This window comes from Egretta garzetta, unplaced genomic scaffold (genome assembly GCF_000687185.1).
Source record: "Egretta garzetta isolate BGI_Z169 unplaced genomic scaffold, ASM68718v1 scaffold161, whole genome shotgun sequence".
Lineage (NCBI taxonomy): Eukaryota > Metazoa > Chordata > Aves > Pelecaniformes > Ardeidae > Egretta > Egretta garzetta.
In genome coordinates, this window is record NW_009258754.1 from 3,927,800 (window position 1) to 3,947,037 (window position 19,238).

The 19,238-nt window shown below is 36.8% G+C and overlaps 1 protein-coding gene across 1 annotated transcript; it reads left to right on the top strand.

Annotated features, from left to right (window-relative positions):
- The first annotated feature begins 1,269 nt into the window (after nt 1-1,269).
- Nucleotides 1,270-17,966, top strand: RBP1 (retinol binding protein 1). The gene is made up of 4 exons (XM_009649138.2): nt 1,270-1,351; nt 1,958-2,136; nt 14,553-14,654; nt 17,913-17,966. The coding sequence occupies exons 1-4, from the start codon at nt 1,279-1,281 to the stop codon at nt 17,964-17,966; spliced, it is 408 nt and encodes a 135-aa protein (XP_009647433.1). The 5' UTR covers nt 1,270-1,278.
- The last annotated feature ends 1,272 nt before the right edge of the window (nt 17,967-19,238 follow it).

Genomic DNA, 19,238 nt, shown 5'->3' on the forward strand with positions numbered 1-19,238 from the left:
ACAGTACTTTCTTGAATTGTAATTCTGTAATCCTGCAGACAGTTTTAGCATGAAGGTGACTTAATGTTCTGAAGCAGCAAAATAAAAAGAACCATAACTTTTCTTTATATATATATTCTTTTAAACATAGATTACTGCTAAACTTGGACATTTTAGGACCCTGAATAACTTTTTGTGTTTTGGCAGTTTGGACAAGAGATGGAAATAAATCTTTCTTTTATGCAAGCACTTAAAAATGCATGCACTATTCATGTCACTTCTAAGCCTCCAGATTCACAAATGACAGACAGTCCTCATCCCCAGGTTTAAAGTGGATTTCTTTGCTTCTCTGATCCAGCATCTTCTATAAGAGTAAGTAATTGCCAAGGCCCTGGCGTAGATAACATATCCAAGAGGAACTTCAGCTGTACCATTTGAAAATATGCAGTGGAAAATAAATGAAAATAGCTAAGAGGCTGTCTCAGTATTTGAGCCCTAATGTTAGCCAAAAAACTCCATTCTCTTATATCTTGTTTCAGTCTATCTCATTTTTGACAGAAGACACCTTCAAAGAATACAGAATCTCTATAAAGTGCTACTTCTGTGTTTCAGCGTTGCTTAAATTAACTGAAAGCATGCATTCAGTAGTGATGTAGCATTTATCAATATACAGAATTAACCACTGCTTCTTAAGACAAGTTTCCACTTAACTGGCCTATTTTGAGCCCTCAGTTGGCCAAACAGCTTCCACTGGTAGTCCTCTAGGTAGAACAAGTTAAAATAATGCCAGACACAAATTGCTTTCACTGAAAGAGTCTGTGTCATCGTTTTCTGAAAAGAAGAAAGTATAAAATAGCTGGAACATATTCAAGGAAGAAGAATTCACCTCAAAAACCACACAGGATAAGCACTTGTATAGCTTTGGCTAACATCCGAAACTAAAGCTATTTAAAAGAGTTTTTTCTGAGTAGCATAGAAAATTAAGAGTAATATGGTTAAAATATATCACCAGATAATAAGCACCCTTGCAGAAGTTATGTGGAAGGTAAATGTTTCATTCCGCTTAAATCAAGTCATCCTGCTGTCATTAGAAAACTCAGAGGTTCAGCCTTGTGGAAGGATTTAAAGGCAACACTTCAACAATAATCGGATTAGAAGGACTTGCATAGCTACATGGTCTAAAAAAGAGATAAAAGAAACCAGAGTCCAAAGTCGCCACAAAGAAAGGCAGTGAGCTGTGTGGTGCAGAATCAACACACTGTTCTGAGACTTTGATTTTGACAATTACCTAAAGTAGGGATGCCTGCAGATTTCAATGGTTACTGGAAAATGGTCAGCAATGACAATTTTGAGGAGTATCTGAAAGCACTGGGTAAGGTTCCCTTCATGTTTCTTTAATAAATAATCAAGAAATGCAACCTTAGTCTTTACAGGAATCTACTTTTCCTTGTACAGTCATAAATTATTTGTGAGAAATATTTTTTTCTGAAACGCACTTCAAGAATTGCCTTATACAAAATTGTTCTCTTAAGCAGCCTCTACTTTTTGCCATCTTGAAGCTTAACAGAGATTAAACTACATAGCTTGAAGAGGTAAGTGGCAGATTTCAAACTTAAAAAAACCACCACAATTTGAAAAAGAGTAAAATTTTTATGCGTAATAAAGAGACAATAATGTACTTAATGCAGTTTTGTGTGTTTGCATTTGATGTGAAGTGCTAGTATTTCTATAGAAATATTGAAGGCCTGGTAAAAAACGGTATTTTTTAGGATTCCACGTAATCAGAAAATCAAGACATTAAATTATTTAAGTTAAAAGAATTAGGTTATGGACTTCTTCCTGGTGAGAAAGCTGGCCTGAAAGATCTGGACATTTATTTATCTTTGTTCATTTTAGTTCTCCCAGGAGCTACAAGCTTCTTTTTTTTTTTTTTTGTGGTAGACTTTACTGGATTAAAATAATTCTTTTTCTTTTTCAGATGTAAATGTTGCTGTAAGAAAAATAGCAAACTTGCTAAAACCTGACAAAGAAATCCTTCAGAATGGGGATCATATGATCATTAAAACGCTAAGCACTTTTAGAAACTACATCATGGAATTTGATGTAGGAAAGGAGTTTGAGGAGGATTTAGCTGGGGTGGATGATCGCAAATGCATGGTAAGAATTAGAACTGTAACAACGGACAAAAAAAAAAGAATATTAATAATCTGAGGCCTTTCACAGACCACATCTGTTAATCATTTTGTGAGGCTATTCCTAAAATTATTTCTGTACTTATCAGTTTGTCAAGATGTGCACATAGTTTTTAGCATGCCTTCACATTAAAGGAATGCTAATTTTAATGAGGAGCACAAAACAGTTTTATCAGTGAATGAATAGTAACTTCAATGAAACATTACTCAATTATATTGGGATATTTGTTAGTCAAAAAGACCTTTAGGTTCAGATTTTCAGAATCTCTTCACTGAGTAATGTTTTACAGTAAAGGAAATCCACCAATTGCAGGGTCAGGCACTATTCCCCTTGTGTAAGAATGGCCAAGTGCTTAGAAATTGCAGCTTTTCTTTCTTGTTCTTGCCCCTGTGCTCCTTCCTTCCTGGGTGTATTTATTAGAGCAGACACGTTAATTACCCTATTGGAACAAATCTTATTGCAATCAAGAAGCAAACACCGAGGACTCTGCCTTATGAGCTCTTTTTGCTTGCCAGAGAGACAATATTTTCTAACATGACTGATAAATACTAATTAAGAGGGAAAACTTAAGAATAGCAAATTCTTTCCTGTTTAGTTTGAAAGCATGACACCTGCAATATCCTACAGTGAAGAAGCTGATAGGCAAAAGAAAATTATCTCAGGAGGGACTGTAGAGGAGAAATCACACAAAAAAGAACTAATAGGTTTCCATTCTTAGGAAGATAGTGCCATTTAAAATGGATACTATTCTGTAACACTAGGATATGGAAATTTGCTTTTGTTTTGGTGGTAGCAGGAAAGGGAAAGATCATGAAGATCAGAAAAAAAGAATGGCTGACTAGTGAGTGCCTCAACTAATCCTTCTGTACTCCTTGGTACAGAGGGTAGAAGCACAATAGAGCACAGAATACAAAATTCACAGAAGGGAGAAGCAATGTGTATTTGTGTATGGGAAAGTGCCCCAATGTCATAATGCATTTTTGACTGCTGGACGGCTCTTAATCAGGATAATGAGGTCCAGATCCACTGAACAGTTATGAGTCCAAAGAAAGACTTAGACTTTGGTGGCTAAATTACTGCCAAAGATGGCAATGTTCAAAACATCTACTCAAGTGCTAAAAATGTCTGAAGTCCTCAGTTTTTGAGTCAGTGAAGTACTGGTTTGTGTGTGTACAGAACTGTCTCCATCTGAGCATTAGCTACGCTTGCATACCATTAAACTCCTCTAAAGGAGGACTAAAACATCCTCTACATGGCAGAAAGAAGTAATTGTGCTCTGAGGCTGTCTAGCACGTACCTGCAATGAGATCTTACAAAATGTGTCAGACAACCACTGTGCTGAAAAATCAGATTCACACAAACCTTGCTTGTGTGGTCCTTGCCGAGTCCTGCTTTTGAAATGCTGAATAGATTTAACACACAACTCTTAATTTCCTGACAAATACCCTCAATATTTCATTATTTGTAACAGGCCAAAATTCTCACCCTATTTTGCTAAATTGAGTAATGGGGAAGAATTCAAAATGTTGAACCAGTTCTAGTCACTACAACAGCTATTTGATTTGGAGTGGAATCTAGTTCACCCAACTTCCAAGGGTGGCTTAAACATTTTTTCTATTGCCAGTTTAGTGCAAAATGCTCACTCAGCCTTGGAAGCAGAAGGTACCAGCATCTTCTTTCCTTTTCCAAAAAAACCCCAGGGGTAGTCACTAACACTGGTTTGTTAAGAATGACTTAGCCACATAACTCCACAAAAACTTTCAGAACTCCTCCATGTCCCTTTATGGCCTCCAACGGCAGACAACAACTGCAGCTGTACAGTTAAGGTCACTGATCACTGGTTCTCTATTTGCCTTGTAGTGATGTATCATTCTTTATAGTTCAATTTTCTTATTAAAGATTTCTTTTCTACATGAGCCTCAGTTTTCTCAAAGTCAAAACAGTACAAGAAGCTGTCTTTCTGAAGCCATGTCAGCCCAAATCGGATTAACAGTCATGTCAGGCAAAACTTGCAGTCGTTAAGCAACAAGTCCAGAAAGAGTCTTGTGAGAGAAGGATCATGGAGGTGATATAAGAGATACTGGATCACTGCCTGCATGGTGTTATGAAGAAAACCACCACAAAAGCAAAGGTTGACTATTGTTCTTGGTGTTTCCTTTTCTCATCTCTAGCTTGTGAAACTGCATGCCATAAATGGCTTAATCATTAACAGTCAACCTGTGTAATGGAGAGATTGTGAATCTATTGATATTGTGGACTGAGCATACAGCTTGGCAAGTTTTATCCAAGTAGCTCAGTGTATGAGAAGTACAAAGTAACATGGATAAGACAAATTACAGATTAAACATTAATCTATATAGCAGAGCAATCACCAGGAGACTAGCAAAAGTAACCTTAGAAGTAATTCATCCAATAGGTAGAGATCATTTTTTCTTTTAATGAAGAATATATCATGTAACTAGATTTAACATATCAGTAAAAATAATATTAGCACAGTGAACAGGTTAGATCTTGGATATAATTCACTGAAATTGCATTCACTTTTCACTTGTAAACCACATCTTTGTGTCAGTCAGGGTAGAGTGTAACTACAGTAATTCCAAACTGATACTGTCTGTGATGAGTACAGGCTAAAAAGTTTTGCTAATACTTATTTTAGAAGTAAGTCAAAGGTTTGGCAGTAGGAGTTGATACTCCTGTGACAGTATAGGCCCCCTCCTTCATTTCAGTTAGGATTTTTTCATTTTTATCATTGGTCGCTCCTGGAAGTCTGTCTAAACTTTCTGGAGCAGTGAGTTAATTGAGCTGGATAAACTTTAGCAGTTTCAGTTTGTCCTTTTCTTGACCTTCAACTGTCACTTTCTTGTATGCAACACGTTTTTAGGTGATTCTGTTTTCTGAGGGATATAGGTAACAGCAGTTGGTGACATGGGTTCCTTTAAGATTTTGTTTCTGTTGGGAAGTGAAAATTTGCTGCTGTGGAATCTCGAGAAACTCAAAAGCCCTGCTAGTTTAATTAAGATGCAATTTCTGTGTTCTCTAAAACCAAAGATTAGGATAGTTGACTACACAGATGTGTATACACAGGAGAGATGACTAATGTCAGTGCAAGGTACTTCCAAGAAGACAGTTGATAATGTGTTTTAAGTATTACTGAAACCATGGATGGAGCAAGCTGCAAGCACAGCCTGGACTCTTTAAGAAATGCAGACAATACATCTGCATTCACTTGGCTCCGTAATGCTGTTGTGCTTCTCCTGGAGCTTTTCCCCAAAGATTTTATCTCCTAGATAAAAGTTAAATAAGGGTTTCTCTGTTTGCTTGGCAATTTCATGAAAGATGTGTTTCTGCAAGTTTAATTGTACTAAATATTTAGGGTTGTTAAAAACTTGGCAGCTTGAACTACAAAGGTAAAATGGAAGTTTATGTATTCAGGAACATCTTTTATTCTTTGCAAATGTTACAAGGTGCATATCAGATGGTGCAGAAAGAAGTTTAGAACATTAATATTGTGTTACATTATTTCTCATATGATGTGAAATTTGAATCAGACCATGTGATAAAGTTTCTACTACTTTGAAGAGTTTGTTCATGGTTTTAATTGGTAACATATATCAGATGTAGAGTGTACAAAGACAGAAATTTAAGTGAAAGGGATAACTATAGCTTTGGTATTCCTGAACTGAGTATTTGATCCTGCTATCTTCATTCTCAGTGAAGCTCCAGTCTCATCATGAAAATTCCTCAATTTTAAACATGAATTCGATAATCTCTGGTTGTGATTAATTTAGTGAGTGTCTCAGGTATTGCACTAAGTATAAAACATGACCATGCACATGAACTGTGGAAAAAATTTACTGTGCACAGTGCACAAGACCTTATTGAAACAACAATTAATTGAAAACCATCTCTGAAAGTTTGTCTCATTCATCACCAGATAATTTTCCCTCCCTTTTCACCATCAGGAATAAACAGTGAAGCTGAGGAAATAACTGTAATGTGAAATATGTAGCAGTAAACATAAGAACAGGGCAGGATCTGACACTAAGTAGAAAAGTTAGCCTTATGTACCTTCACAGTGTATTTGTGTAGTACATCAGTCAAAAGTTTATGAAAAAGTCAACTGAAAAAAATTAAAGACTGAAACAAAGGCTGAAGTTTCATGTTCTAAGCCTTTGCACCCAATGAATCAACGCAGATTGAGAATAGGATAGATCAGATGCAAAAATTATGTCCCTAAAATTTTTACTTTTCTAATCATGTCACTGCTAAAGTCAGAGAACTTTTGCATTACAATTTTTCTCTGCTGTTCAATCATTTGAATGAGACTGATTTGCTTTAGCTCACACTATCCAGAATGAATCTATCTTTTGACAGAGACTAAGGGCAAATGATCTGTTTAAAAAATCAAGGAAGATTTTATGTTTAAATATAGAACAGCATAATTTCTTGGATAACTGAAAACAGCGTTAGTGGCATTAGAACTGAGTATTTGGCTAAACAAGTGAAGGATGCTTCAGTAATTCAGACTTGCGCTCTTTGGCATAGTATCTTCTTACATTGAAGCCGGAAAGGAAATGACAATGACTGGGGACTGGTAAGCAGATAAAAGCAAGAATTTGAAACTAAAGGTGGGAAATCCTACATATTAACCATTTTAGTTAACCAAAACAGAATACAAGCAGAATATGACCATGGATGAGTTATCAAGTGGGTATTTGGGGTTCCATTATTGGAACTAATACAACTTTTAGTCATAGTTAAGACTTGCTGGGGTGGGGTAGTGTAGGGTAGGGGGGATTTGGGAGGACTTGTTGTAGAATTCACTTATTCACATCTGTCATACATCTTACCATATGAAGTATCTTCCTGAAAATATACAGTCATTCAACATTTGAGACAGCCACATCAGGATTGTTCATAAGCACCTGACCAATCCTTCTGTCACACAAACCAGAGCTAGTTACCTGTGCCCTATCCTAGTGAAAGGAGGTCAGTTCTTTGAAACTGATCACAGCTCTGTTTTAAATGACAAACATGCCTAATGTGAAACTGATTACCTTTTATTCAGGAAAAATGCAATGAAGTTCAGTTCTTCTGGACATAATTTGATTTATAGTGCTGCGAGTCAGAATAAAGCCCTGTCATAAAATCACATGGCTCATGAAGCTTGTTTCACTATTTAAGCAGGGTTCCTCTGCTCCACAAATGGAATTCACAGCTGCTAATCTAGTTTACAGTAGGTATTGGAATGAAGACTTTGCTGCCAGCAAAACAACGACCAACAAACAACATTCCAATACTTGGAATTTTGGTAGGGATCCCCCACAGGGTGAGAAGACTCAAATTCATTGTGCCTGTCTAGTAAGATGCGAGATCAGCAATGTCTTTACTTTATCCCTCTGGTTGAACTATTTTGTTTCTTTACCTCTTCAAATCCTGTAATTTTCTTTTTGGCTTGTAAGTATTTTCTCATATATTTTGTTGGAACAAGCATTGTTCTAGAATGACTGTTGCTGGGAGGTGTTTTTATGCCATTGCCTGTGTGTATATACTTTTCTTCTCTCAGATCTAGTGTTGTCTCTCTCTGCAGTACTGTAAATTCTCCAGCTCCTCATTGGAATAATCTCTTAACTTTGGGGGGTTTAATTTAAAGGAGATGATAGTCTTCATGTAGTTTTCTGTTGATGCTTCTGACCTTTTACAAACTGCTGTTCACAAGGGAGGAAGAACAGTCCTCCAGTCAACCCCTCTGAGGCTCCAGAGAAGAGAGGTCCACTCCTGGATCTGTCTCAGGCTCTCTCAAACTCTGGTTCATTCAGTCTCTGCGCCTCAGTAAAGAGGTGCTGTTTCCTTGTTTCTGCCTTGTTTCACACTGCATGCTCTTTTGGCATTACTGCTTATTACCTGTAAGTGATATGCTCAGCACATTTGTGCAGTGATATCAAATGAGATTTCTAGAATCTTTGGCATACAACTTAAGATGTCATGAACCAAATTTTGCAGTGCTGGATTCATGTCTGAAACCTGAGACTGATCAGAAGCTTTGAGCTAATTATTCACAAAACCACTGCTAACATACTGAAGCTTTGTAGAGGAGTTGGGTTTGGATGGGCTTAGCATTTCAGCTTTTTGTGAACCCTAAGAAGCTCAGAGTTATGAACGCAGAAAGTGCAATCAGAAAGAATCAGCTGAAAACCTGAGAACCAGACTTATCAAATCCAATTTTGAATGACAGACCATTAGTGTTATGTACAATTGCATCTTGCTAAAATTACACAGAGGATGAATCAATTATACACATTAATTTAAACAGTAAGTGTCTTAGAATTGATTCTGATCCTTGCACAAAGTGAATTGGATATGCTGGTTTGTACCTTTTTTTCTGACACAGGACACACAAGTCTTCCTAGTTTTCTATTATTTGTATATAACTTTATTTCAGTAAGAAAAAAAATCGACCATTCCTAAGAAATACAACATTACACGCTGTCCAAACTACTGATTCTACTCCCCCTCGCATATACTGTTACCTGCATAGCCTGGAGCTTTGGCACATTTACTTTTCTACTCCCTGGAACATGTCTCTAGTCATTGCTTTCCTTCGTTGCTCTATGAGCAAGGATTCAAAATAAGGAATTTGAACCTTTAAGATCTGATCCTATCTGACAGCAGCTTACCCTTTGATCTAAAATTTGTCATTCTAGTCCTAAGCCCTTTGCTAGCAATGGAGATGCTGACAATCACAGAAGCAAAATTCTGCTTCTAGAAGTGTCTCATCTTTTGACTACAGTGAACATCAGTAAGCTTATCAGTCAGGTACAGAATGCCCACATTATAACCAGCCTGTCTTTCAGTAAGTATCTGAGCAAGTTTGTAATGGCATGAACACATTTTAGAGTCTTGTAGCTATAAATGCCTATTATGAGACGTCTGCCAGCCCCACAAGCAGTTGAGAAATGAGTTGTATTGTGCTACCAATTCCTATGAGTTAACTTTGGGAGTTATGTTGCTACATGGCTAAAAACAGGAATGATGAAATGGGAGGTTAGATCTATAAGTGCTTCTACAGGGTTGAACTGAAGTTAGTAAGGGAAGGAAAGGTTGGTATAGACTTTATCATTCAACCTAGCTACAGGACGGCTAAATATGTATTGCCTTTGTCCAGCAACAGTATCTGGAGATAAAAGTCCAGGAATCCTACCACTAATTTTTCTGTTGGGTTTACTGTTGTTTTCTCAGTAGTTTATCTGCCAGATGCAGATTTGATGAGATAAAAGAAGTTACAGGATGGAGAGATGACAAGCCCTGAACATGGTTGTTGCCCTCCTGTTAGCAGTGTGCAGCATGCATCCTACACAGAAGGCCATAGGTAGTGACTACAACATTACAGAGTGCCCGTTCACAGTTTCATTAGATTTTGTGTGTGATACCAACATTAGTTTATTCCATCAGCACTTCATTTGATGAAAATTTCCCCTGCAGACTGCTTACCAGAGGTTTTTATATCATTTTGATACTTAGTGCAGATGAAAATGCTTTATATTGAGAAGATGTTAAATATCTTATTAGATATATTACCATGTTTGACCAAAAATTGTAGGATATTTTCTTTGATGTTATTTGTAAACACTATACAGGACACAGCTCAAATTGGATTTTGCTGTGTCATCTGACCTAAACAATTACTTTCCATTCTTTAATCCTTCTTAAATCATAATTACAGTTGTAAAATGTCTGGTCATTCTCATAAGCAGAGAATTACTGGATTGAGATGCAGGATGGAGTGTGTCGTGCTGGTTTAGAGCATGGCAGACATTTGCTGTGCCATAATACAGAGACAACACTCTGAAGGGAAGTAGAAGAAAAGTAGAAGTGGTACTGCTGTGTTTCTCCTACAGATGGGAAGTCAGTAGTGTATTTTTGATGAAAGGTGGTGGCTGTGATTCATATTTGTAAATGCAATGTGTTGAAAATCTATGTAGCACTAACAAAAGATGTTCATGGACTAGTTTTTAAAAAAAAGTTCTTTCATTCACCTGTAAAATACATTATGTATCTTCAACTGCAGAGCACATGACACAAGCAAGCACACTAGGAATAGCCAACGTGGGAATGAGAAACATTGTGCAGAGCCAGCATCAAATGTTTTTGCACCTAGACCTCACTGGGAAATGCAAAATTCTCTGACAAAATGGTTTGGTGACTATTTCAGTAAATTACAAAAATCACTATCTCTGGCTGTGGGTCAATACGACTTGCCACTAGAAGTAATATCTATTGTAATTCTGCAAGACTTCAGTAATGTTACTGCTAGTAGAGAAAATGCAAATACATAGTCAATAGATTTGTTTTGGTTTTACTAAATATTTAATAAATCTACCTTGTCTCATAAGTGAAAACAGTAATGAAAATACTTTAATTATCATTTCTTCTAGCTTCAATTTTCAGGAAGATGGTGTTGCTATGCACATGTATTTAAATCTTCGTAACACAAAGAGATTAAATCACTAACAAAAGTATGTGAATGGCCAAGTAATAAAAGGAAAATATCTAATTATACAAAAAAAAAGTGTAAGACTATAGAAATCATATCATAAAACTACAGAAAATTTGAACATTTTTTGTTCTCAGGCTTCAAAGGCTTATTCATCTGCCAGAGGAACTCCGTTCTCTATTATTACACCTCAAGAACAAAGAGTATATAATCCAAAATACGTGCAATATTGGTGGTTAGAATTTTTGAGAAAAGTTAAACTGAGGCAAGACTTGCTCTTATTTATTTCATGCCATTAACTTTTCTTGAGCTCCTTCAGTTTTTTTAATCACGCTATCAACTAATCTCATTAATCACTATTTTCTATTCAAGTTTCCTACAGAATTATATACATTTGACCTAAGGCTTATTCATCTTAGGTTTAAGTATGATCAGGTAGTAAGTAAGCTAAACTTAAGCTTGCTTATGATGAACTAGACTGTGTACTACCTAGTTGAAACTAATAAATAAGTCTTCCATTTATCCTACAAGTAGTACAAGATGCTCAAAGAGGCAGGAGCCTTCAGTTTTTGGAGAAATACTACATTTTCATTTAGTTGGTCCTGTTACCATCAGGAAACTGCAGCTTTCCATTGTTCTCAAAGTTCGTCTACTTCTCCTCTTGCTTGTAGAGGAAGATGAAGAATAGGAACAGTCTGCCCGGGGATGCTGTGCTCACCAAGCCCTGGCAAAGATTTTCTCCTGTCTTTCCAGATAGGAGACAGTAGCTCAGTCCCTGTAATCAGGCAAACCTTAGGTAATGCTATTATCAAAATGGTGGCAAACAACGTTAATTATAAAAGCCTACTTCTCTAAGAAAAGTTCCTTTATGTAAAAGGTGAAGCATTTCTTTATTTTGATAGTAAGTGTGTGCTGGGAGAGGAAAAAACCGCAACTAAAGTTTCATACAGAACTGCCTTACTAGTCTACTCAAGTGCTTGAATCCTAATTATACAATGGCGATATCCCGATCCAATCGTGAAAAATAAATCTTTGCTCTTAGATAGAACAAAAGAGATTATATTTACCAAAATTTGCCCTACAGTGATATTTTTGGAATATTATTATGTTCTGACTCAAATATTTGGAAATGTTCTATGTGTCTTAGCTGTTGGTAAAGGGTGGTCTATTAGCAGCAGCCAGTGCATATATAACAGCCGTAGCAACTCCAGCCTCAACTAACACGCTTCATGTTTCTCAATAGAGATAGTTGGAATGGAAGAACTTATTTCAATCTGCGTTAAAATAGAAGCTTCTATCTTCTGTATTAGTTGTGTCTTTTATTATACGAGACATTACAGTTTGACCTAAAGAAAGAAAAGATAAAAATGCAACTGATTAATCTTAATGTCATAAAGTGGTTGTTCCTGCTAACAAAGAAGAGGACATTATGTTCTCCTGCAATATATTCTGTCCTTTATAACCTTCATAGCAAAATAGCCACATACAAAAATCAGAAACTGTATGGTTTACTCGTATGCCTTCAGTATTCATATTTCTCAAAGGGAAGGCAGAGGATGATAACAGAATGTTGGCTGATAAAACAGCTTGGTTAACAGTCTGTGGTATTATCCTCTTGTGGTTATCACCAAATTGCCAAAAGCAGTATCTAATCTTTACTGGAAAAATAAGAAAGCCAGAGAAAAAAGTGCATTGTTTTCTCAGATGAAATGATTTCAATCACCCTTGGAAGCTGAAGAAGTTACTATTTCCTTACACTGCTACAAAATTTCTTTTTTTTTTTTTTTGCCCCAAAGTGTACTAAGCTAGTGAATATTATAAAGACTAATAACTTCCACAACTGACTTTGAACATTAGTAGTACTAATAAATTTGGATCTTACTTTATCATTATATATATCCTTTGAATTCACATACAATCCCACAAAATTTAACTATTAAGCTACTCTAATGATTAAACCATGCTGAGCTAATACTCAATGGATAAAAATAAGTGCAGTTACTAAGCAAAGTTGTATATACTAATGCTTCATTCCACAGTATCCCCCACATCTACAAGTCATTGGTAGAAAGAATGTTCATTTTCTGATATATTAATTTTTTAGATCATCAGAAATTCTTAGATATGTTAACTTATAAATTAAACATTTTTCACTTTGACTAGTATTACTTGCTATCTTCTGTCTTCAACTGGACATCTACAGATTCAAAACAGGTATGGAAGAGGATTTAAACTATGATGGCCACATTAACTACAGCTTTACCCAAATGTGTTGTTCCTTCCTGCACTAGCATTTTATGAATACGTATTCATATATGGCTTTTTAAATATATTATCTACTACTTGGTTTAAGTACATCATTTTACAAGAGTGAACAGAAGAATTTGTAAATGCATTTTCCAATTTGGAAAGATTTTTAGCAAGGTTATATGAATTTGTCTTTCAGAGCCCCCATGTGGTGCAAAGACACTATATGGGGTCAATAACAATGCTTTGCCTATGATTATGCTGGCACTCTTTTTAGTGATTCATTTTCCATGCTTGTTTAGTCTAAAGCTTCCCAGGGGTGGAGACTGCTGGCTGTACACATTTAAAGATAGTGGCTATCATGGTTATCATTTAAGAATTGTATGTGACATACACAAATGAAATAAATAAGGCTGCATAGTTCTTGAATGTTGAACTGATTTTAGTTTTTGTAGGCTGACTTCTTTTCTTAGAAACTACACAGGATGGATGCAGTAAGTTTTCCTTTAATCACAGAATCACAGAATGGCAGGGGTTGGAAGGGACCTCTGGAGATCATCTAGTCCAACCCCCCTGCTAAAGCAGGTTCACCTAGAGCAGGTTGCACAGGTCAAAGGGGTTTTGAATATCTCCAAAGAAGGAGACTCCACAGCCCCCCTGGGCAGCCTGTATACTTGACTACTTATACAAGCAGTGGTTGAAGACTTTTACAAGGTAGACAGTAATTCCATATTTAGTCCTCAGATTCACTTCAAACAAGCTGGTTTAAGTCATGTGCTAATATTGATGTTAAACTATCCTCATGGAGCACAAATTGTCACTGCTTTTCCCCTTCCCTCTTTAAATATTTTACCGAGTATTGCTTCTCTTTATCTTAAGGAGATGTGAAAGGCAAATTGTCAGTAAAGACTAACCAGTGTAACAAGTTGTAGCACACACCCTCATATATTTAAGTAGTTTTATGAATCAAGTTCTACTGAACTACTCAAGACAGCACCAATATTCACAAAATGTTGAATCCTGCAACACCTTACTCTCACTCTTACTCTGCCAGTCCTGACTCAAGTAGTTCTCGAGCTACAGTTACACAAGGCAGGATGCTGGCAAAGTTACCCATTTGCTGATACTTCCAAACCATTCTGCTTGATGACGGAAGGCAGATTAAGACATGGGGAAAAAACAGCTCAGGATTTAAAGGCCTTGTTCATCTATAGCTGCCAGTAGGTGGGTACTTTTTTCAGGTAGAGCAAGCTGGGGAATCCCTCTTACGGTGGAAAAAACTCAAGTTTTCAGCTCCTTTTGCAAATACAGTCTTAGGCTGCACATCCCTTCTGCTGCTGTATTTGTCAGCAAGGAGAGAGGACTGCGCTCTTGCACAATGATTTTTATTATATTTTTTCTTGCATTTAAACAGCTTTATCTCATCCTTCCAGTTTTTGACCTTGGAAGTTGGGCAGCAACTTTCTGTATAAGCTCATTTCTTTTGTAATTATCCTAAGTGTTACAACACTCTACAATTATTCCTCTTACGAGATACATTAATCATTTATTATATTAGAGAGAAGTTTTGCTTTAAGGAAACTAATTATAATATCAGAGAATACTACAGTAACACCGAACATGTCTGTTTTGTTAGACCACCGTATCTTGGGATGGAGATAAGCTTCTTTGTGTACAGAATGGAGAAAAAGAAGGTCGTGGCTGGACCCAATGGATTGAAGGAGATGAAATGCACCTGGTAAGATCATGTAACAGCTTTTAAATGCCACTCTATTAAAATGGTTAGCTGTAATGCATCAGGCTGTGCTATGTTATCTTGGCTTACTTTGACATAATTATGTATTTGTGCGACATTTGACTTGTTTCTAAAGCAACTATTTCATTTGGAGGCATTATGCTTTTATGTGCCTTACAAAGACTGCCTGATTGCAAAGCAGCACTCTTTCTATGTTAACTGACTGTCCAAACATACCAGTTTGAAATGTTTACACTGAGGAAGACATTTGACAGAATGTCCTTCATACAGTCAGTGAAATACTCAGTATGGGAGCTGGTGAAATCATGCATCCAACAATAAGCCGTAAGGGGAAAATACACCATTGTTCATTTAAAATAATTACAGGCCAGACTGCATTATAGCCTAGAGAACTAAAACAGCAATTACGTTTTTGAAATGTCGTGTTCTTTCAGATCATCATTTTTATCTTTCTAAGTTAACAGGACCTGAAAGAAGATGCCTATTCTTTTCTCACATAGCTCTTTATAGCATCCTCACTCTCTCATCAATATGGGTAAAAGACTATTAGCATTCAGCACTCTAAATGGATGTCCTCTACATATTCAAATCAGTAGCAGACTTATGAAATCTTTGCAAAAATACCCCAAACCCCTTATTACTAAACACAATTTTCAGGGAATACTGGAAGTCCCAGAAACCAGTTTGGGAAAGGAATGTATATGATAGATCTTACCATCTGGACAATATACTTGATAGAATGCAGGTAGGGACAAAGTTACTGTGTAAGTGATCATTTTATAGCTGAGGTCATGGGCTTGCTGAAAGTAGGGGAGAAGCAATAAAAAAGAAAGTCCAAAATTTCCTGTGTATACATATTCCCTCTATCTATACACAAACACACTGCAGTATTTCCCCGCTACCTCCCAGCTTCACAACAGTTGGTGCCACAATACCAAGCATCAGCGCTTTCAGTTTGTCTGCTGGTAAACAGGTTGCAATTAGCCATACAGTGTCTGGCCTAGAAGTTCAATTTACACCTTGCTGCACTCAATCATACACATATGTGCCCTCATCTGCACATACCTGAAGCAATAGCACTAGTTGCTCTTGGATTTCTCTGTATTGGTATCCTGGTTTCTGTCCTTTGCCAGCTCCGCAGTTGTTATCTCTTCCCATTTCCTGTCCCCAACACCAATTTCTGTAGTCCCAGTTTCTGCTATCCTTATTATGATTCATGCTTTAGCCATACAACCGCGCCATGGACCTCCAGGCCACACCACTTTCTATACTTGACACTCTCAAAAGTTTGATTTTAGAAGTCATAAATTCAGATTCATGTGCTCAAACATATGTGTCTAGTGCCACTTGAGGCACCCAAAGGTAACCTGACTGATCTGAGGCTGCTTTTTCAGAAGACTGTGAAAAGTTCTGTATCATACCTGCCAGCTCATGCAGGCACCCACACACTCATTGGCACTTGTACAATTTATCACAACCTGCCTCTCATGTACACAACAGTCAGTACAAAATCACTTCATGCAAAGGCAGTAACCAAGTATTTTAGAGGCCAGTCCCCAATATTTCAATTTTATCACTTTTTATATTTCATGAAGTTCAAAAGATGTCCTCTTTATTTCTCTGAATCCTTGTTAATGTAGTTCTTTCCATTAAACATACAGTAAAAGAGTCCCATTTACTATTTTTTTTTTGACCAGCTAAGATTACTAGGTCCTGTACTCTTGAGAGTCCTTTGATGCAATGGGCAGTTACCTCTAAAAAATTGATACTTTGATAGGTTTATGTTCCTCTTGAACTTTACACAATGACCCAAGTATTCATTTAATTCTTTCCACAGTTCTGTAGAGAGTAGTGCCACATGGTTTAGTAGTTTATTGCCTCCTATTTTCTCCATTTCGTTCTATGGTCCATGCTTTGTAGTTCTTTTTCCTCCTTAGATTCTATTTTATGTGACTGACTTATTTGACCATTCTCCATTTCCTTTTGAATTTTATTGCCCTTTTCTATTGTATTGATTGCTTCTGCTCTGGAGGTTTTTGTCACTGTCAGCAGATCTCTTAGCCCTTATTCCACACTCCTTCTTCCGGGTTACTTATATAGAAGTGAACAAAACAGGTCCTAACTAAAATCATTGTATCAGTCTGCTTGTTTCATCAATTCATCATGAAGCACTTGCTCTTACTAGGGACTAGCAACATATGCCAATAAGGTTATCGACTCAGTGTAAGGTTTTTTAATATGTCCTCGTATCAAAGTCCCCCATAAGAAAATGTGCATAACTTCCCAGAAAACTCTGCCTCCTCTTTCCTCAAAATACTCTGACAGCTTCATTAGAAGTCTTACCTTGAAATAGAAAGTACATCCCTTCTGCTACGTCATACATAACCTTTGTCTTTATGTCCCTTTAGAAATTCCACCCCTTTTTCTTCTTCCACCAAAACCAGTCAACAACTCCGCACATCCCCACACATAGTGTGCACTTCTCAAGCCTAACTTAAATAGTTTCAATAATGGAGAAGATTAAACTGTATCTTCAGTGAGATTAGATAAACAGTAGGCCTCACAAATCAGTGCCCAAGATGTAAACATCATTGCACCTGCTTATGCACAGTTCACAATGATCCAATGACTAGCAAGTAGGGATTTCTGAAAAGCTCTTATGGAACACAAAGGAACAGTAGGGCATCCAGTGGCATTAGGCATCCAGTATGGTCAAGTTCAGTCAAAACTCACCACTGTGCTGTGCTTTATAGACCTAGATCAAATCCTCTGAACACAGCTACCTGTCCTTTTCTAGCCATGAACATTGTGTTGCTAGAGTGGGCTTTCAGCCCACTGGTTTTGTAGGTTTGAACTACCAGTCATCAACATACAGATTCAGAACTGGTTATTCATATCAATCCCCAAATAACTTACTTTATGTGTCCAAAATAGAGAATGCCCATTTCAATGACCTAAGCAGTTGCAGACACTGCAAATAGAGAATAATGCACCGGGAACATATTTGGCCCTTTAAGATCTGAGATGCCCGAATAACTTCTCTTACTCTACCTTTCATCAGAAAACAAACCCAAACCAGCTGGTTTCTTTTAGGATTAAAAATAGGCTAAAATATGTACAAGCTACCCAATCTAATTCAATAGAAAATTTTGGATTCAAATTAAGCTGGACATACACATGAATGTATAATGCATGTGTACTATGTAAAAGTTGTAATTTTTAATTATTTTCTCTTCCTAGGAAATAAGAGTGTGTGGAGTCAAGTGTAAGCAGGTCTTTAAGAAGGTGCAGTGAGCCTACTGCTGATGCAGAAGTGAAGAACAGTACAATTTACAGACTTACCAGCAAATCTCCAAATGCTAATGAACATCATCAGTAACAAGAGCAAACACAGAAATGAAGATCACATTAGAACTGTATAGTTAGAATAAAATATTTTTACCAAATCATTTTAAAGAATAACTTCAAATAAAATTATTTTTAGAAATGCCAATTAAAGATCCTAAACGCTATAAATGTGTGCATACCATGATTCTTGACTACACCAAAATAGGACTGTTTGGTATAAAACAAGATACTGGAGCTTAAGAGCTTGTAAGCTTGTTTTTTCACTTACAGTGGAAATCACCCTTCCATAGAATTAGCAGGGGGCCTTCAGGTAGGCTTGTTTTCAAACGTTGAATTGTAGTTCTAGGGAAGCAAGTAAGAGCTCTAGTGTGTGGCTTACACTTAAATGCTGATTTCACTGAAGCCAGTGAGAATTTTGCTACCAGCTCCAGTGGAGCAGTACTCCACTGAAAGTATTCCACCAAAAATAAAAATATGATTTCTCAAAATAGGTAAAAGTATGGATCAATAGTCTGGAAAAACATACTTAGAGAAGCATGGCCAGGGGGCAATTCTTTTCTAAATGCTTTAGCCAGTATCTGGCCATTCTTTTTTTTTTCTGGAGAAACTAATAGTAAGATCACTGCTAGAAATTGTATATAACTGTACACACACCACAGGAAAGATATGACTAGCATTGCTTTGTACACTATCATTTGCAGATTTTTTTACAACCCATCATAGTCCTCATGTTCTCAGGCAGACTGAGTACGTAAAAAAGCATTGGCCTAGCAGTTTCCAACACTGATTTAATCACTAGTTATAGTAATAGTAATTTGCAAACCAAATTGTCATATTTTCAGTCTATGAACACACCAGACATGTAGCACATGACACAGTATTTATTACACATGTCTCCTGTAACAACTGCAAGTAACCACTTTCAGGGACTTAAACAGTGGGGAAGTTGCTGTGGCAGAGTCTAAGGTGTACTAAGGTGGGAACATACCCTTCCTTACTCTGTTGCAACTCCTGTGCATAGCATTGCTTTTGCCTTCTTTGGGAACCTAGCGCTGAGACTGAGAAATTTTAGACATGTAAATAGGAACAAATGACACCATACTCAACTAACCAGAGACAGATTTAAAATATGTAGTATTATTAAGCCTGTTTAGAAAAGCTAGCAGCCTGATTTAATATGAAGAAATGGAAGTTTGGAAACAGTCATTGTAAATTATA